General features: G+C 55.1%; 1 protein-coding gene across 2 annotated transcripts in view; it reads left to right on the forward strand.

Annotated features, from left to right (window-relative positions):
- PDCD6 (programmed cell death 6) overlaps nucleotides 1-14861 on the forward strand; it is a 43033-nt gene extending 28172 nt beyond the window's left edge. The window contains exons 3-6 of one of the 2 annotated variants that reach the window (XM_003263162.3): nucleotides 4622-4666; nucleotides 6976-7134; nucleotides 11252-11361; nucleotides 14304-14861. In XM_003263162.3, coding sequence (XP_003263210.1) covers nucleotides 4622-4666; nucleotides 6976-7134; nucleotides 11252-11361; nucleotides 14304-14402 — 413 coding nt within the window. In that variant the 3' untranslated portion in view covers nucleotides 14403-14861. The remainder of the gene's footprint in view (nucleotides 1-4621; nucleotides 4667-6975; nucleotides 7135-11251; nucleotides 11362-14303) is intronic. The other variant, XM_012501656.2, reaches the window with a different exon arrangement.
- Nucleotides 14862-20168: the final 5307 nt, after the last annotated feature.

Here is a 20168-nt window from a genome sequence, read left to right on the forward strand (position 1 = left end):
TCTGCTGTTGATATCAGGGAGTAATTTCCAGGCACAGGTCGAGCTGGAGAAGCTGGGGGCCCTCGTAGCCCCACTGTCCTTCCTGCCTCATGGGGCCTCTGAGGGATGCCTGGAACATTTCCTCTTGGGCTTTAAAGATCATTTCACTTAAACACGACATTTTCCAGGTGCCACGGACCTGAGCCCAGAAGCTTCACGGTACCAGGACCACCTGAGATAGTGGCTCCCCAGGAGTGAGCACCAGGCAGTGTCAGGTTCTCTCCTCAGCACATTTACAAGGACTCGATGGGTTCTTCTTCCTTCAGGAGCAATCCCATTGGGAAGAAGGAGGGGACGGGAGGCCTGGCAAACGCTCCTCCCCAGCTCCGTTCCAAGCTCTATGGGACTCTGGCCGGCCCCATGTCATGTGCAGATGAGGGATTAGGGTTCCTCCCCGGCCTCGCTGCTCTCAGGCCCTCATGGGCTCCTCTCCCCACCCCCCTGCAGCCGGTGGACCCTGCTCCCCCCCAGCTGCTCCCACCCAGCTTTTTCCCCCCCCGCTGCTCCCACCCAGCTGCTCCCCCCCCGCTGCTCCCACCCAGCTGCTCCCCCCAGCTGTTCCCCCCAGCTGCTCCCACCCAGCTGTTCTCACCCAGCTGCTCTCTCCAGCTGTTCCCCCAGCTGCTCTCTCCAGCTGTTCCCCCCAGCTGCTCCCACCCAGCTGTTCCCCCCAGCTGCTCTGTCCAGCTGCTCCCCCCAAGCTGCTCCCCCCCAGCGGTTCTCAGGTTTCTCATCCTTCCTGGACAACGCCCTACCTGGGGCACCCGTTCCTGTGGCACCCCCAGTCCTGCACTGCAGTGCTCACCCCGTCACCTCCATGGTGAGACCATCCTGGAACCGTGATCAGCCCATCAGTTTCATCCATTATCCTCCTGGCCCATTTTCTGTGCTTATTTCTCGTTCCCAGAACATCTTGGAATTACAAGAAATTAACTTTTTTCAAGGTCTCTGTGCTTCTGAAGTAGGTTTGCCTTAATATAACGTTGTATTTTTAAGGGGCGTTTTTAAAGCTGACTTTAAGAAATAATTCTTATGTTCTTTTGAAGGCTTTTTTTTTTTCTTTCTGTAAGACGGAGTCTCACTCTGTTGCCCAGGCTGGAGTGCAGTGGCGCGATCTCGGCTCACTGCAAGCTCTGCGTCCTGGGTTCACGCCATTCTCCTGCCTCAGCCCCCTGAGTAGCTGGGACTACAGGCGCACACCGCCATGCCCGGCTAATTTTTTGTATTTTTAGTAGAGACAGGGTTTCACCGTGTTAGCTAGGATGGTCTCGATCTCCTGACCTGGTGATCCACCTGCCTTGGCCTCCCAAAGTGCTGGGATTACAGGAATTTTTGTGTTTTTAGTAGAGACGGGGTTTCACCATGTTGGTCAGGCTAGTCTCGAACTCCTGACCTCATGATCCACCCGCCTTGGTCTCCCAAAGTGCTGGGATTACAGGCGTGGGCCACTGCACCCGGCCGGTATTTTTTTTTTTTAATCAAATACAGTTGAGGCTTTCTTGGAGATCCCACATTAAAGAGAACTGAGAAAAATCAGACCTCGGAAGCAGGACGGTGCCCTGTGAAGTACATGTCCAGTGTCCCATCACTGTCCTTCTCTCACATGGGCCCAGGGATGTGGGTGATGATATTTGTTGCCCCTGGTGATGGAGCAGATTTGATCTGCCTATGTGGGAAGGAGTTAACTCAGTGGGCCTGGATTGCGCAAACCCTGCACGTTCCCAGGAGGCACCCTTGGCTGGCTCCTGGGAACTGAGCTCTTGCAGTGTTCTGACTGATGAGAGAGACTTGAGCCATGTTGCACTACTCTGCCTGCGTAGTTGACCAACAAGGTGACGGATGGCAGACACTTGCTTTCCCTGTGGATGGCTGGAACTTCCCTGACCCCCAGGTTCAGGAGAGCCTCCCTGGTCCGCACAACGGCACTAGCTGTCCCAGCTTCTTGCTGGAGGAATCCGGCGCACCCTGTGTGGCTCCGCTGGGAGGGGCTCTGGAAGTGCCTGGCTTCCCCAGCAGCCCTTTCCCTTGGCTGGTTTACTCTGTACCCTTTCAAGTTGGAGGGTGGTCTCAGGGACCCCCATGCAGTCTTTCATGCTTTCACCAGAAACTCACCTTGGCAGGGCTTCAGGGGAAGGCTTGGGATTTGGTGACAAGTGACTCCATGGCCTTGGGCCAAGCACAACATCTACTTAGGTTTTCAGGCGGTTGCCCAGGTATGTCTAGCACCTAATGTAACCGAGGCGTGAAATGCCTGTGCACCACGGTGTTTCAGCTTGTTGCGGCCGTTAGGCCTTGTGATGGTTCTCTCGGTTTCTATGGAGAAGCCAGACCCTGCTGTGGTTGGCAAGGAAGGCGAGTGGAGACAGCAGGAGTGTCCATCCCTCAGCGGCCCTTTCTAGTGGGGTGGCTGCCTCCCTCTGATCCTTGATTAATCCTGGGACAACCTCTGCTCTCCTGGGCAATCCTTAGAATACTCCAGAAGACCCCAGTATGGCCGTCCGGTTCCTCCTGGGCCCCAGCTCTCAGGAATGCACCATCTCGGCACACTCCACGCGCACCTGTCTGGATGGCACCTGAGCTTCTCTGTGCCTGTACTGCAGCATTATCATCTTGCTTGTGTTTTAACCTGTGTTGCTTTGGTTTAAAACTTGTTTGGCCGTGTTATTTGCTGAGGTGGCCCAGAGAAGCTTCTACTTATGATCAGGACACCTTACAGTGCAGCCTTCACTTGAGGACTTAGCTCTCATCCAGCTCCACACAGTCAGTCCAGGGCCACGGATGCAGAAGACAGAGGAGAAGAAGCTCATGGCGTGAAGACAGAGGATTGATTGCCCAGGAGGCTTCCAAGGGCTTTGGCTCCTGGGGCTTCTCGTCAGCACTGGGTCAGAGCAGGTCACCCTTGTGTGCCGACACTAGGTTGCTGCACACAGCGGTGAAGAATGGGGGAGACCAGATGGAATTGGGTGAGGCAGGGATGCTCTTTGGTGTTTAGAGTTGTCCTCTTTCTTTGCCTTGTGGGTTCTCTGTAGCCTGTCTTTGCTTTTGTAACACTAGTTTTTAGTAATTCTGACCTTTCTGAATACCTCTATATACATATGCCTGCCTACTCTCCCTCCAGATACCTGTAAAGCCTACAGAAAGGTATTCCTGCAGATTATCACTCTATTCAGCTTAACAGATGCTGGTCAAGTGCTGCTGTGTGTGTGCCTCAGGTTCAGGTGCACCTGTCTTTGTGGGAAGAGCACAGCTTCCCCACATAACTGCTGGAGGGCGGGTCGTCGACTGCTGCTGTGTGTATGTGCCGTGGGTTCAGGTGCACCTGCCGTTGTGGGAAGAGCACAGCTTCCCTGCATAACTGCTGGAGGGTGGGATCTTCCCAAGGGGAAGTTGGGAGGTGCTCAGGCAGAGCAAATGGATTTAACTTCTGGGCTGGGAGAACGTGGTACCCCTGTGGAAGGCTCCCTGAAGAAGGAAAGGAAGGAGCTGGAGGGAGGGTGTGTGTGTCTTAGGAGGGGACGCACTTCAGGTGAGAGTGGGCATGGCACTAGGAGGAGCCCCATGAGCCCAGAGTGATGGCACGTAGAGGCCTAAGGGACCGTGCCAGCAGACCCCACCGCCCGTGCTACACCGGGAGCCTGACATTGTTCTCGGAGATCAGGGGGCTGTCTGTGTGCTGCCCAGGACTGTGGCATTTTTGTGTATTAAAAAAAAAAAAAAAACTGTGTGTCTAATACAGATGGGGTATGAGGAGAGCCACTGGTCTCTCTTGACATTAAAAATATTTTTTTAGTTCATTTTTAGTGAGTATGGAAATTACTGAAGGTACAAATCACTCTGAAGATAGGTTCTTGTGTGTGAAGGTTATCAGTGAGTCTTCATCCTCATAGTTGATAAATGGTTGTGAGCACTCAAGGGTATCAGATTCAACAATGAGTCTGAGGATAGTACAGCTTTCCTGTTCCGTTTCAAGGAAAATCACATAAAGCCCAGACTGTAATTTGTCGGGAATTTTTGAAGTGTGGTGTGATGGATGTCTTCACCGTGCTTAGGATGATTACTGAGGGAGAACGGAAGGAAGGGGTCTGGGACTTGCACCTTTCGGTAGAATTAGTGTGAATGCCACAGCGACTGAGCTACACTCAGGTGTCTGCAGGCAGTGGTGGCCTTGATGATGGATTTTCTGAAATGGGAATTCGTGAAGTTCTCTAACAGAACTAAGTGAGAACTTCTCAGCTTAGCTGGTGGCTGCATCCTTGAAAAATTCCGTGTGTAAAATGATACAGAACCATTTCTTGGTTATCTGTTAAATAAGAGTGCGTGTCCAGCCGCGATGACTGTGGACGGCCTTGGAGGTCTGGGAGGCCACGAAGGACTCCCACATACAGCAGGGTGCGACCCCACCAGGCAGTGCTTTGGCCCCCTCCCAGGAGTCGTGGCAGCCGACATGTCACCTGGAGTGTCCAGAAAACCACTACCTTAGAGCCCCCACTGCTTTTCCTGGGGCCTCCAGGTATAGATCAGAAACTCAGTGTCCCAGAAAGATTTTCCTTTTACTTTAACTCCTGTTGTTGTTTGTTTTCAGGCACGTGGACTCCCTTTAATCCAGTGACTGTCAGGTCGATCATATGTAAGTATCGGCAGACGGACCAGCCTGGGCTGCTTTGTATCCCACCTGCTTGGGTACCCGCTTGTGTTTCCTTTGTCTGTGGGTCCGTATCACTTTGCTCCCTTCTGGAATTCCACTTAGATGAGCGTGGGCCCTTTCGTCCCTTTCCCCCTGTCTCTGTACCTTTTCACGTCTCTCTGTGCATGTTTGCTCTATTCTTTATTCTGTTTATTTTTAATGTACTGTGTAACCTGTCCTTTCAGTTTCTAATTCTAACAATGACATCTATTTAAAATTTCTAAATTATTGGTTACTTTCACATCTTATCAGGGTGTTTTTGATAGACATTGCTTATTTATTTTTGTGATTCCATCCTTTATTCAAATATTTCACGTGATTGTCTTCGGTTTTAAGAACATGTCTTTGAAAAGCGCTAGGCATTTGTGACGTGGAGCCCTTGACAGTGCGTTGGAGTCCTTGGGAGGGTGGTCTACGGCCAGTTATTTTTCCTGCTCAAGCCCACACAGAGTGACCAACTTCCTTGATGTTTCTGTAATTTTTGTTTGTTTTGTGGGTTCATGTGTAGCCTTAATGTGAGGGTCTGCATCATTTCTTTGGGTCCAGGGTCTCCCCAGCTGTATAGGCAGCCGGGTTTTTGTTTGTTTCTTTTAAGAGACAGGGTGTCCCTGTGTTGCCCAGGCCTGGTCTGGAATTCCTGGGCTCACGCAATCCTCCTGCCTCAGCCTAAAGAGTGGGGATTGCAGGCGTGCACCCCCATGCCCAGACGGTAGCTGGGGTGTGAGCTGCAGCTCCAGGTGCAGGCAGGTGTTCGGGAGAGTCGTGTTTCCATCCCCACCCCACTTGATTTCTGGAAGGTTCCCTTTGCTGGGAGGTGTGGCCCCCTTCAGGCCTCTTTAATATGGAATCCCAGGTTCAGTTCTGCCTCACAGGGATCACAACATTGTGTCTCGAGGTTTCCCAGAGCAGCCTGGGGCTCGTTCCCTCACCTCCCGTCCATGCACGTGTTTTAGTCTTGTGAGGATTCCCTGAATTCCTTGCAGAGCCCGTGTGTGGTGAGGCGTCTGAGTCCTAGTGCGGGTGTAGCTGGGGGCTTTTCCAGATGATTGCGCCCTGCTGGTCCTGCATATGTCACCACGTCACACTGATGGAGGGAGAGAAAACTTGGAAGCGTAGTAGTGGCAGGGCTCAGCCTATAGTGCTAGAAAAGGTGTTGATACATGGGGAGCTACCTCCCCACCAGAGAGGAATGGCCTGGGAGCCACTCCTCTGCGGAGCCCTTACCCTGGGGTGCAGCTCACCCAGCGTCCTTCTGTGCTGGGGTGTGGTGCGCAGTGGGTCCTGCACGCGCCAGCATTGTGCACACACACTGCACACAGCGTGGAATAGTCATGTGAAAAACAGCCCCTGGTCCACACGCCGCATGCGTCATGGAACGGTGCACGTCGTGGAACGGTGCACGTCGTGGAACAGTCATGTGAAAAACAGCTCCTGGTTGCACACAGGGTTGTGGACTGTTGGGAAGAAACATCGATGCTGTTTCTCACATGATTTTTCATCCTGTGGATTTTCATTTAATTGTAACATTTCTGATCAAACCAGGAGTAGTCTTATTGCAGTCCTATATGAACCTCTGTTCTTGAAAAGAGACCACGTGGTTTATCGTTTTCTCTGCAGCAGTAATTCACACTGAATTTTTCTCTGTTTTTTAGCCATACTGCAACTACACATAAAGGTAGTTGTAGATTCTTTTGTATCTGGACCTGGAGTTAGACTGAAAGCAAATAGGACATAGGCGAGGGTCTGTTTCTAATTAAAGCAGGTTTTCCTGACAGGGCTGTTCCTAGCCTCCACCAGTGCTGTGGGCCCTGGAGAGTCGGAGGGTCAGCTCTGGGAATTAGATTCGTGTTCTAGGCCGAGACCCAGGAGCCAGGGGAGCTGGGGCCACTTACCTTCCCTGTGCCTCGGAAGCTGAGTGTGAAGCTCTGCTCTTCTTTCCGTCGTGGCTGCGGCCGGATTTCCTCACACATCCCATTGCACGGCCTGCCTCACAGCTGCAAGTGCACCTTCTCATGGAACTTAGGGGGCCAGGGCTCGGGGACAATCCCCCACACCCCCACCCAGGGCAAAGGTGACAAGACTTTGAGGGATTTCACCCCATTCACAGACAGGCATGCACTGCCCAGCCCCTGGTTAGTGGTCAGCAGTGGGGCCCCGCCAGGCTCTGAGGGCTGAGGTCTGGTGGGAAGCCTCAAGTGAGTTTGCTGCGACTGATCTTTTGCTGCTTGACTCTTTGTTCCTCTCTGTCTCAGCCATGTTTGACCGTGAGAACAAGGCCGGCGTGAACTTCACCGAGTTCATGGGTGTGTGGAAGTACATCACGGATTGGCAGAACGTCTTCCGCACGTACGACCGGGACAACTCTGGGATGATTGATAAGAACGAGCTGAAGCAGGCCCTCTCAGGTTTTGGTAACTCACTCACTCTGGCTTGTGTAGCGTGTTTCATTTTGGAACCTTGGAGCCGCTGAAGTTTTTTAAACCTTGTTGAACGTAACTGATTGTCTAACCAGGCTATGTACAGTTTTTGTTGACATCATGCAGGTTCATACTTGATATTGCTCATGTCGGAAGGTGATCCTTGACATGGATGCGTTTATGCAGTTTTTTATCCAAAATGAGATAAGGGCTATGCAAGCCGTTCATCTTTTGTGAAGTGGAATGATGTCGCGAGCAAAACTGAGAATGTGGCTTTTGAAATCATTTAAAAGTGGATCTGTGAAAATACCGTGGGGCAGGGCAACTTATATTTCATGATAGATCAAAGCGTGTTGAAAACGCGACAGTCACCTGAGAAACAGCTGTCAGTCACCAGGTCCAAACTGTGCGCCTCAGAAGGGGCGTTAGGCAGAACACGTGCCCATTCTCAGGTGTGCTTGGCGTGTGTGTGCTCGGCGTGTGTGTGCACACGTGTGCCGTGCACCTCAGAACAGCATCAGAGGCGGAGCACGTGCTCATTCTCAAGTGTGTTCCGCATGTGCGTACTCTGTGCATGTGTGTGCTCGACGCGTGTGCACACACACGTGTGACGGTGTGCCTTGGGTGGAGTGTTCACAGTACCTGTCCAGAGCGTGTCCATAGGGCCTGTCCACGGGGCTTCCCGTGCTGGTCTCAGATCTGAGAGGAAGCGGGTTTTATTTACAGAGGAACAGCGGGCATGTTTGGGGCCAGCCTGAGGCTCTTGGTGGCTGCACCGAGATTCTAATCTAGGCAGATCTCATCTGGCCCGTTATGAAGCCGCTTCCGTGATTTACTTAAAAGGCTCCTTAGAAACAGTGAGGAAAATTCGATTCTACCTGAGTACCTCCGAGACACCTGGAGTCTCACTTATCTAAGCACGTCGCCTCTCGTGTTTCCTTCCAGCATGCCTTTCTTTCTCTTTTCTTTATCACCTTACTAGCTTGTCCACAGAGCCGGCTGTGGACACTGGGTCTCCTCAAGAAGCAGTTCTGAGCTGACCAGCTGCGAGCCAGGATTTGGGCTGGATGGCTCTGAACTGGCACTTGGAATGCAGCTGACCTTGCTGTGCCCTTGGGTGGGGAAACTGGAGGGAACCCTGGCCGGCTCCTCTTCCCTGGGGCAGGTACAGAAGGGCTGGGAGGGAAGGATGCCACCCTCCACAGAGAGCGGTCCTGGGGGCCAGGGAGGCCAGTGCTGCCGAGTGCGGCCAGGGCCACATGGACTTCAGGACCAGCCTGAAGTTATTTTTAGACAAGCGACCTCTGGTGTCATGGACATCTTCTTTTCCTAACCTTGTCAGGCCCTGGAGCTCCTTTGCCTGTGGCGGTGACCATCGGTCCTCAGAATGCGCAGCGGAAGTTGCTGCGGACAGTGCTCCCTGGTCTCTGAGGCCCTCTTCGTCCTGGTCTGGCCAAAGACTTCCCAGAAAACTGTGCTTAGCTATGGCGGGAGGCACGGCCGGTCACGCAGCCTTCCTCGTGCCCCGGAGTGGGCAGGCCTGCTTGTGTTGTGCAGCAGCAGAACCCTTCCCGACCTCCAGGCTTTTCCTGGCGTGCAGTATCCCGTTGCAGCGTTTTCTCTGGTTACCCTAACGAGTTTCCTCCTGCGTTTGGTTCTTACTCTCCAGGGCCATCTCCCATGTCTTCCGTGGAAAGGGGCATTGTCATCCTTTTTGTATTTTGATTACTTTGAGAGATTTCCCATAATAACTGTTAGGAAGTCGGCCTCAGAAGCAAAAATTCTTCTTTTGTCTTGGCCCCTATGAACAAGTGTTCTGCTCTCAGATGAAGCAGGGAGGCTGCAGTTGGGCTCAGTGGCCGGCACGAGGGAATCACCAGGGTGGTGGAGCCTGCGAGATTTCTTCCCGGATGTCTCTGATGGGGCCACGTGGTGGATTTCATAATCCACCCATTCGTTTTTTTTAAGCCTTTATTGTTAACATCAACTGTGTGCCACACTCAGAGACCTGAAGTGAAAAGGTGAAGAAGGCGTCCTCACATTCCAGCACTCATCACCCGGCACCAGGCCAGGTGACTCAGCACGTGCGGTTTAGGTTGCCGTAAACAGCCAGTGAGATTCTCCCCTCCGGTGGGCAGTGCGTGTCTGACAAAGGCAGTCGGGCGGAGAACAGTTCCTCCGCCGTGGTCCTCTGCCACTGTACCAGGCCACCAAGAGCTGGGGGAGCCCCAGGGAGCCTCAGCCTGTTGAGGAGGGCAGCTTGTTTGTCCTCAGAGGTGAAGAGATGATTTCTGAGGAGGTCACGGCTTTGCTTGGCTCGTTCACAGCATTTCAGAGAGTCCGAAAGAGGAGAAAGACCTTGGCAAGGAAGGGGTGTGTCGGGGGTGGGCCCGAGGACGCTGGTGGCCTCACGTGGACTGACTTTCATGAACAGAAACTCAAACAGTTGCTGTTGGGTTTTGCCTTCTCGGATAAACATTCTTTTTGTAGTTCGTTTGTTCATCCCTCATTTTACTGTCTGACTTTGCCTTTGTTTTCCCTTCACTATTACTGATGACCAAGGAAACTGGAAGTTAATTCCAGAGGCAGTGGGGTTGCTCCTGTTGTCTGTGCAGACTGGAGTTCTTGTGCCTCTGTCAGCATCTCCTCTGTCCTTCCTCAGCCTTGGCAGGAGACCAGTAATGACCTCTGTCCCCCCTGTACACCAGTGATGGCCGCCGTCCCCCTGTACACCAGTGATGGCCGCCGTCCCCCTGTACACCAGTGATGGCCGCCGTCCCCCTGTACACCAGTGATGGCCGCCGTCCCCCGTGTACACCAGTGATGGCCACCATCCCCGTGTACACCAGTGATGGCCGCCGTCCCCTGTGCACTCTCAGACAGGCAATGTCCCTGTGGCCGTGTCCCAGGCTCTGTTCTCAGCAGGCTGGGCTCAGCCCCGGTGCAGGGAGTGAGGAGGTGGGAGTAGTAGGGACCAGAAAAAGTGGCAGCCGTTCACAACTCTGCCATCTCTTTCTGAATGTAATGGGAGGTCCTGTCTTCTCAGCTTGCAGGGAAGGAGGGTCTGAGGCAACTCTGCTGTTGCACATTTAGGGACCCCTGAACTTAAATGACAGAATGCCCTGACTACTCTGGAAGGCACTGTGTTCATGTTTGTGTGCTTGACTCTTGATCCATAAAATGGCTGTTTGCGTAGGTGATTAACTGTGAGATTCAGACAGTAGGTGCACACGTCCCTGCAGAGATTCCAGCAGGACTGAAAACCAGTAGAAATATGTCAGCATCTGGATCTTGCCTCCTGAGTCAGTAAGGATATGCCACAGTCACGAAGGCAGCGGGATTTCAAGGGAGGGAAGGGAAGGCGGCAGGCGGGGTGTGCCCTCCGGGGTCCCCGAACACACCTGCTGCATCCACACGTCTTCGGAGCCCTCTCCCTGTGGGAGGCCTTTTTCAGGACAGCCTCGGTGAACTGGAAACAGAATCCTAGCCCTTGGTGGCCCTGCAGTGACTTGGACCTTTGCGAGGTCGCCTTGCCACTGTGTGCCCTTCAGTCCCTCATGGCAGGTGGGGGTACATCCCCCAGCCACTCCCATTTCCTGACATTGACACTTTGTATAACTGGAAGCCTTCTGTGAAATTTTAGTTTTCAAAGCATTATCTGGTGATGGACAACCCAGGGCAGTGAATCATTCAGAATTTTCTTATCTAGGCTAATAAACATAATAAAATCAATAAGGACTTTGAAAGTAACTCCACTGGGTTCACGAAACTGAGCGTGGCCGCCCTGTGGGGTGATGTTTGGTGAGTGCTTCCCGGAGGTGAGTAGTCCTAATTCACAGGAGTGACTAATGGCAGCGTCCCACTCACTCCTCCTTCCGGGGTCATGGTCTCAAGGAGTCACTCCATGCACTGGAGATGTCAGCTCATTACAGAATAATGTATTCGGGAAATGTCTCAGTTCTGAGTGCCTTTGAGGGAATTTGCACTTCCGTTCCCACACAGCCTTGCATCGTGTGTGTTAGAGGCTGTGGGCCTTGGCGGGAGGGGTGGGCGTTGGCACATACCTCCTGTCTCTCCCAGCCCTCTCTGACTCCGACTTTCCCCCTTCAAGGCTACCGGCTCTCTGACCAGTTCCACGACATCCTCATTCGAAAGTTCGACAGGCAGGGACGGGGGCAGATCGCCTTCGATGACTTCATCCAGGGCTGCATCGTCCTGCAGGTGACGGAGTGGCTTCACGTGGGTTTGTTGTGGTGGTGGGAGGGGTTTGCTTGCCAGCTTGATGCACCTGACCTTCAATCTAAGGAGTCGGGCGTATGTAGAGTTAGTTTTTGGAGCTTATAAAAGTGAGTGTCATCTTTGGAGAAGTAGCTGGTTAGTGGAAGTGTGGACAAACATGTTTTCCTCCCCTTGGAAGTGGCACAGAGCAGCCCATCTGCAAGACGCGGTTTTTCAGTATCCGGTGGGTTATTTACACGTATGTTCTGGTGTTGTGGGTTTTTTTGTTTTTTTTTTTTTGAGACCGAGTCTCGCTCTGTCACCCAGACTGGAGTGCAGTGGCACGATCCTGGCTCACTCCAACCTCTGCCTCCCAGGTTCAAGCGATTCTCCTGCCTCATCCTCCCCAGTAGCTGGGATTACAGGTGACACCCAGCTAATTTTCGTATTTTTAGTAAAGACGGAATTTTGGCATGTTGGCCAGGCAGATCTCAAACTCCTGACCTCAAGTAATCTGCCCGCCTTAGCCTCCCAAAGTGCTGGGATTACAGACATGAGCCACCATGCCTGGCCAACTATGGTGTATTTTTACAAAAACTTTTATTCTGAGAAAATGGGCATGTTTTCTGTTGTGTCATCACTGTGTCCTGCCGTCTGTGTGTGAGGTCAGCTGTGGAGCCCGTGGGCACTCAGGCTGCCCTCGGTGGGGTCTCTGAGCTCTTCCTGTGCACACCAGTGTCTGCAGGAGCTCGTAATGCACCCTTACCTGCAAGGCAAGCTCTTTGGTGGTGTCTGTCCTGCTGGGCTCTCTGAGACCCAGGGGCGATGGAGAGCAGGGCTGGGGACCCGCCTGGGAGCTCCACACAGACCCCGACTGCTGTTTGCAGGTGGTGATCCAGGTCTCTACCAGATTCCTCGAGGTCCTGTCTTGTTGGCCTTGGAATTCAGTGAGAGAGAGGAACAGCAAGGGGTTTTAGAAATAATGTGGAAATTTGGAAAACGTTCCCAAATTGTTTATTCTGTATAATAATTAAGATGCTAGATCTGTAAAAGTGAGTTTCCTCCCGTTTGGCATGGGTTCATCAGTCCCTGTTCTTCAGGGATTTGTTGGAGAACCAGGTCTGTGAACATGGAAGCTTCAAAACTCTACGGCTGGGGAACCTTTCCTGCCCCTGCCTCTCGGGGTTCCTGCCAGGTTGGATGACATTTTTACAATGTTCTCTGAACACTTTCAAAAAGGTGTAGTCTGGGCCTGGTTTCGCATGCCTGTAGTCCCAGCTACTCAGGAGGCTGAGGCAGGAGAATCACTTGAGCCCAGGAGGTGGAGGTTGCAGTGAGCCAAGATCACACCACTGCACTCCAGCCCGGGTGACAGAGCCAGACCCTGTCTCAAAAAAAAAAAAAACAAAAAAGCGAAAAAGATGCAGTGTAAAATCTTGTTTTGTACTGCGTCTGAATTGCCATAGGATTCAGATCTTCCTTTGAGATTGTGTTCTGTAAGTTAACGTTGATCTTGTGTGAGCTTTCGGTAGCTGGAGTAACACAGGCGGCCTCACAGCAACCTCTCCAGCGCCTTCCAAGGCACATCTGCAGCAAGCGTAGCTCCTCCTGGGAGATGCTGCCTCCTCAAGGCCCTGCTCCAGACCACGTGGGGAGGGCCTGACAGCCAATTCCCAGGCTGTCCTCACCCTTGGAGAGTGACCCTGAGCACTAGGCAGATGGGGAATGGGAAAGAAAAGAAAGCTGCAGGCCGCAAGTTAAAATTCCCTCACAAACGTTTTTATATATCTGCTTTTTCCGAAGGGATAAAGGCTTTTTGAAAATTATTTTCTAACAAATAACATGAACACTTTTAGAAACCCTAGAAAAACACAAAGTATCCAAAATAGAAAGAAAGGAAAATTACCGTTACTCTCTAAGCCAGCATTATAGCATTATCCATCGCGGTGCTCTGGAGTTTGGTGAGGCCGTGGCCTCTGCCAAGTCAAGGAGCCTGGTGGTGGCTGTGGCGTGTTCCTCCAGGGTTTTTTTTTTTTTGAGATGGAGTCTCGCTCTGTCACCCCAGCTGGAATGTGGTGGTGTAAACAGCTCACTGCAGCCTCGACCCCGAGGCTCAAGCGATCCTTCTGCCTTGGCCTCCTGAGTAGCTGGGATCCCAGGCGAGAGTCACCACACCCTGTCCACATTCCTGCAGGTCTTGATATGCGAGGACTGCTGTGTCTTCCCTTGTCACATTTTCTTCTTCTTTTTTGAGAGACCCTTGCTCTATCACCCAGGCCGGAGTGTGGTGGTGCAAACACGGCTCACTGCAGCCTCCACCCTCAGGCTCAAGCGATCCTCCCGCCTTGGACTCCCAAAGTGCTGGGATCACAGGCGAGAGTCACCAGGCTGGCCTGAATCTTCAGGGTATTTTATGGTTGCCCCAAGTCCATCATCTAGAAGTGTCACTTAACCATCCCTGTTACGAGAGTGTAGGTGGCCACCCTGTCTCTGCCGCTGACCTGGCCTGGACCCTCGGCTGTTGGAGGGAGGGGTGGGCTGGGCTGGAGGAACCTGAAGCCCCCGTGATGTCACAAGCCCATCTGGCTGGGCATCCCCCTGCTGTGTCCTGAGCTCCACATGGCCCAGGTGGTCCCCGCAGCAGAGGCGAGCCACCGGAGCGTGGGGGGCTTCCACGGGACGGTCTGCAGGGGGAGAAGGAAGGGCCCAGGGCCTGGGGTCGGGCTCAGTCAGGGCTGGATGTAGCGGAGCCAGCCCTGCAGCCCTGTGTTCTTCGCACTCCCACTGTCTGTGTGAACAGCTCCAGCCCCACCTGTGCCTCCCTGTGCTGGGCTCCTTCAGGAGGTGACATGTGCTTCTGAAATTGGGTCCCTACATGCCTTTGTCCCAGTGCACCTTGCTCCTTCCGTTTACTATCGAGATTTAAACGCCTGTTTTCTCCCCAGAGGTTGACGGATATATTCAGACGTTACGACACGGATCAGGACGGCTGGATTCAGGTGTCGTACGAACAGTACCTGTCCATGGTCTTCAGTATCGTATGACCCTGGCCTCTCGTGGAGAGCAGCACGACATGGAAAGAGCCAAAATGCCAGAGTTCCTGTCTGTGAGGGAATGGAGCACAGGTGCAGTTAGACGCTGCTCTTCCTTTAGATTTTGCCACGTGGGGACCCAGCTGTACATATGTGGATAAGCTGATTAATGGTTTTGCAACTGTAACAGTAGCTGTATCGTTCTAATGCAGACATTGGATTTGGTGACTGTCTCATTGTGCCATGAGGTAAATGTAATGTTTCAGGCATTCTGCTTGCAAAAAAATCTATCATGTGCTTTTCTAGATGTCTCTGATTCTATAGTGGAAATGCTTTTATTAGCCAAGAGGAATTTTAAAATAATATGGAACTTACACAAAAGGCTTTTCATGTGCCTTACTTTTTTAAAAAGGAGTTTATTGTATTCATTGGAATATGTGACGTAAGCAATAAAGGGAATGTTAGACGTGTGGTCTGCCTTCAGCTTTTCAAATCAAATAGGTCCAGGAACCAGGCCCCATGCCCTGGTCCTCAGACAGTCACTGTGTCAGATGCACTGGCTCGCCTGGGACCTCCCAGGGTCCTGGGCACCTTCTGGAACATTGTCCAGCCCAGTGTGCACAGCTCTGCTTGTGAAAATCCAGAGGGGCTGTCTCACCCTCTGTTCAGGAGGTTAAATTTCATAAAACCGCTCCATTTGGATGAAGGAATCCAATCTGGTATAGCAGGTTGTGCATTTCCATCACTAATGATTTAGCCACGCTGTGCCCTGCCGTCTCTGCACGTGGCCTGCAGCATGTGGCCACCCGGCGCATTCTGCTCGCCTCGGTGCACTGCCAGTGCTGCCCGGTCCGCCTCCGTGCCTCGCTGTGCAGTGCCGGGCTCTCCTGGGTCGACACTCCCGAGCCCCAGCCTCATTCTCCGGAGCTTCCCTTCCACGGTGACGCGTCTGGTTTTGGGGCTGCAGCCTCTGGTCTCAGAACGCCTGCTCCTTCCACACAGTTGTGCACAACTTTTCTCTGTTCGTTTTGGTCTCTTGGGATCTTCGACCTGTTCAAACCCCTGCTCGGTGTGTTGAGGGTGAGGGTTTCCTGGAAAAAGCCCCCAGTCTCTTAAGCTGGGCAGGTGTGCTGTGGGGGGTGGGGGCTGGGGCTGCATCTGTGCTCCAGATGACCCCCCACACTGCCCACCTGCACTTGGCCTGGGGCCCTCTGGATACTTATCCCTCTGGAGCAGGCACTCCAGGCTCCCTGGGGCTGGGAGGGGGAGGGATGTGGGCTTGGGGGTCTGGCTGCTCCCTCTGGCTACACCGCCGATCTGTGCTGGCCCCTTCTCAGGTGCCCAGGCCCCGTGTGGCCCCCGGGTTGGCGTGGGGCCTGCACTGTGCTGTCCTCATCTGCTCCTAGTTGGCTACTCCGCTGGTCGCACCACCTGCCAGGCTGCGGGGGGGGGGGTCCTTGCCCACAGCCGTCTGTGCGGCCTGTGGCCATGTGGGTCTGTCCCGCGGTCCTGGCTGGTGTGTGTGTCCCCTGGCAGCACCTGCAGCCTCGCTCACCACATCCTCTTGCAACCGCCACCCCTCGCGCTGGCACGTGGCCTCCCCTAGAACCTGCTGAAGCCAGAGCTTGTGTGGAAGAAGTGGGTGGGGTATTCATATTTCAGATTTGGGTTCTGGTGGGTGAAATTGGGGGTCTGTTGGCCTGTGCTAGCCACAGGTGGGGCCTGGCACCGTGGGTTTCCCATCTGTGGTGCCCGTAGTTAGTGGATTAGAACATCACTGGACGTGAGGCCTGGGTGTGGCAGGGTCAGACCCAAGGTGTGTGGGGCTGGGACTGACCTCATGACCTCAGTCATGGGGATCCCAGGGCAGTCTGTGAGGATCCTCAGCCATCCACGCTGGGTGCCTCCCTAGACCCTGGCACCCCCATGATTCTGCAGCAGATGACCCCAAGCTCTACTCCATGAGGTCAACTTCCTTGTCCAGGCCCCAAGCTCCCAATTCATGAGGCCTTCCTCACCCAGGCCTCCACGGCCAGGCACCCAGCGACTTCTCCCTCGCCTCATGGGCACCTGGACTCAGTGTCCAGTAGCTGCACCCACCCCACCCTGGGAGCTGCCCTCACTCCTCCTTCAGCCTTAGGCCTGTGAGGTCTCCGTGCTTGGGTTGAGGGCAGCTGCTGTGGCCACCCTGCAGCCCCCCAGCCACATCTCCAGGCCCTTGCCCGTGCTGTCTCCTGTGCAGTGGGCAACCCTCACCCCACACCTGCAGCTTCTCTGGCCTCTGGATTCCTACCTAGGTCAGGGAAGCCTGCTACTCTGGAGGAGCTGTCAGCCCTGGTGAGATACCTGCCCCCAGACGCATGATCAAGGTTTGTCCTCCATGGATGATACGGGCCAACAGGTGATGCCGAGGCCGATGTGCTCATCCTGTGTATCAGCTGCCGGGGAAGGAATGGTGTGTGTGTGCGGTTAGCTCCATACTCCTAGAAAGCAGGCGAAGGCCAGGTGAGACAGACTTTCACAGAGAAAACGTCAGATTGTGGATGAAGTTTCCTTTTCACAGCAATGGGATGTTTCTCTGATGGAGATAAAGTGTGTGTTTCTCAGCACCTCACTTGTGTGTGGGACAGATGCACAGGTCTGTAGTATGCTCAGGTGTGTGGCAGATTCACAGGTGTGAGGTACACTCAGGTACTCTGCACACGGCTGCCATGGGGGCTCCTGTTCGCAGGCAGACTCGGGGAGGCTGCCTTGGAGAGGGGCCACCGTGAAGACTCACGAGAACAAAAGCTGCTGAAAATTCCAGAGCAGAAGTTCTTTAGCAGAAAGTGAGGAGGGCGGTGGGGCCACTGCACCGCACGCTCGGAGGACCAGCAGGGGTAGCGCGCTGGACAAACACGTGTCAGACCGCGCTGGACAAACGCGTGTCAGACTGGCCTGCTGGCAAAGGAACCCCTGGATGCAGAGAGCCTGTCGGGCTGGTGGGCTGTGGCTGTTGGGAGGGACATGTCCCAGGGAGCTCCCAGCCACCAGGAGTCAAGGGGAGGCAGTGGGGAGCCTCTTGCAGCTGGAGGTGTGGAGGGGGGACTCCCCTGCTCTCCTGGTGGGAGTCACTGATACAAAACTGGGAGTCCCTGGAGGGCAGTAAGCTCACGAGTTGTGGAGGATTCTCTGTGGAGGGGGTGCCAACCCGCAGGGAAGCAGGGCTGCCGTGCACCCTGCCCAGCCACACTGCCAGCACAGACCCCATCCTGAGGCGCCTACAGGGAGGCCGCCCATGCCTTCCTGTGTGAGGGAAGCCCCTGAGCCAAACCTCACTGCACTCTGTGAGGCCCCAAGGGCCAGGCAGCTGCACACAGCCTGGGCCACGTGGGGGCAGTGCAGCTGCACCACGGAGCTCTTGGGAGCTGCTGACTGACCGGGAGGACCTGCCAGACACAGCCATGGGATTTATAGCCGCAGAGAGAAGACCACAGAGATGGGCCTTCGCCCTTTCAGCTCTCCCTTGTCAGGCAGGCTGTGCCCTGTGACCCTTCAGAGCCTGGGTTTGGGGGTGGAGGGGGTGGACAGCTGACCAGGTGCCTGGCGCAGGCCCAGTGTGGTGAGGCTGGGTCAGGGAGGCCAGGCCAGGCCAGCAGCCACGACCACCCACCTGGGACCCTCAGCATCACTTGACCCCTGGTCCGACGACCCAAGACAGCAGGATGTGGGGGCACAGCCATCTCTGGGGCCCTCCCCCCCCCCCCCCCCCCCCCCCCCCCCCCCCCCCCCCCCCCCCCCCCCCCCCCCCCCCCCCCCCCCCCCCCCCCCCCCCCCCCCCCCCAGACAGCAGGACTGGGGCACAGCCATCTCTGGGGCCCTCCCTCCCCCTGCTCTCCCCAGGACAGCAGGACATGGGGCACAGCCATCTCTGGGGGCCCCTCCCTCCCCCTGCTCTCCCCAGGACAGCAGGACATGGGGGCACAGCCATCTCTGGGGGCCCTTCCCTCCCCCTGCTCTCCCCAGGACAGCAGGACATGGGGGCACAGCCATCTCTGGGGGCCCTTCCCTCCCCCTGCTCTGGGTCCTCAGTCATCAGTGCAGATGTGGAGGCGCAGGTGCACCCCGTCCACCCTCACCTGGGGCCGCTGGCCTGTGCCTCCCCACCCTCCCTACCCTGCATCTCCCCCCACAACCCTACACTTTCCCCCACAACCCTGCACCTCCCTCCACAGCCACCCTGCACCTCCCCCCACAACCCTGCAACTCCCCTCTCACCTTGCACTTGCCCCTCACTGTCCACCTCCCGCCCCCACCTCCACCTCCCCCCATCACCCTCCACCTCCCCCTGTCACCCTCCACCTTCCCCCCTCACCCTGCGGCAGGCAGAGAGCTGACTGCAGCACAGTGAACTTGGAATAATGGAATGCACCCTGGAAGCAGGAGCTCTGACGGGCGCCACCGTGACTGTGCCCAGCAGGGAGCTCCCTGGTGGTTTTTAACAAAAGACAGAATTCCCCAGGTCCTTCTCTGTCCTCCAGGAGGAACTGGTGTGGGAGAGGGAAGCCAGGCATGACCAGGGCTGCCCAAGTGGCTCCCTGGGAGCCACAGCTGTCATGGGGAACCCGGGAAACCACGCCACCATCAGAGAGCCGCAGGCGCCTGTGCCAGGTCCTGGCCTGGCCCCGAGGGGTCAGCACACCCCTGTCTGCCTCTGAGGTCAGGGCCCTGGGGGCTCCTGGCCTGACCTGCCTGTGGGAGGCAAAGGTGTGGCCAGGAGAGGACAGGAGGGGGCAGTCACGGTCACCACTCCTGGAGGCCCATGAAGAGCAGCTTTGCCCCCACACTTCTGGGAAGCCAACTTGGGCCTGTTTGGGAGGGACCTGGCGCTGCAGCCGGCCGTGGGCACCTGCCATGTGGCCGTCCACTGGGGGCCGAGTCCAGCTCGTAGGGCTCTGGGGACCCACCGCACCAGACTCCAGTGTGGGTGTACCCAGAGCTGGCGGTGGGTCCTCGGAGGCTTCCAGTCCTGCCCCAGCTGCCATCCCTGCCAGGTGTTAGCCCCCTCTGGTTCAGAGTCCCGGGAAGACCAGTGGCCCAGGAGAAAGGGGTGTGTCTCCAGCTGCTGGGAGTGTGAGTGGGAGCCAGAGGGTTCAATGACAGTGGGGACGGCAAGTCCCGACTGGAGGGAGGAGACCTCCTGAACAGGGTCCCCAGCACAGAGGCAGAAAGGAGACTGTGAGTGGGGGTGTCAGCTGCATCTGGATCTTCGTGGTGGGGAGGGAGGCATGCCCAATAGCCCGTCTGAACGGGAGGTAGCTTAGGGATCCCCCGTTGTGCTGGTGGGGTGCCCAGAGACTCCAGGACTCCACGTGGGGCTCTGCCTGCTGGACCCTGAGACTTTAGGGGCAGTGCTTCCCACGGCAGGGTCATCCTTTCTCTGCACAGTCCCACTGGCTGCCCCAGGTCCTGCAGAGACCTGAGACCTTGGGGACAAGCATAGGGGACAGGTGGCCGTGGATGGTCTGTGCCAGTTGAGGGCAGTGGGAAGGAAGGAGGAGCCGTTTCCTCCTGTACCCAGGAAATAGAGTAACAGGGTGTCTCATTCCAGTTGGTTCTGGTGGGACAGGGTAGGTGGAAGGGAACCCGTGCTTGCCCTGAGACATGGGGGCTCTGTCTTCCCATGCAGGGGGAGTGTGACTTACCACCATCACATTCTACCCACAGGTTCTTATTTTAACAGATCACAAAGGTACTATGTGCTTCTTGCAAAAATTTACAGGAAGTGTAGACTTTTCA

The sequence above is a fragment of the Nomascus leucogenys genome, chromosome 6, assembly GCF_006542625.1.
Source record: "Nomascus leucogenys isolate Asia chromosome 6, Asia_NLE_v1, whole genome shotgun sequence".
NCBI lineage: Eukaryota > Metazoa > Chordata > Mammalia > Primates > Hylobatidae > Nomascus > Nomascus leucogenys.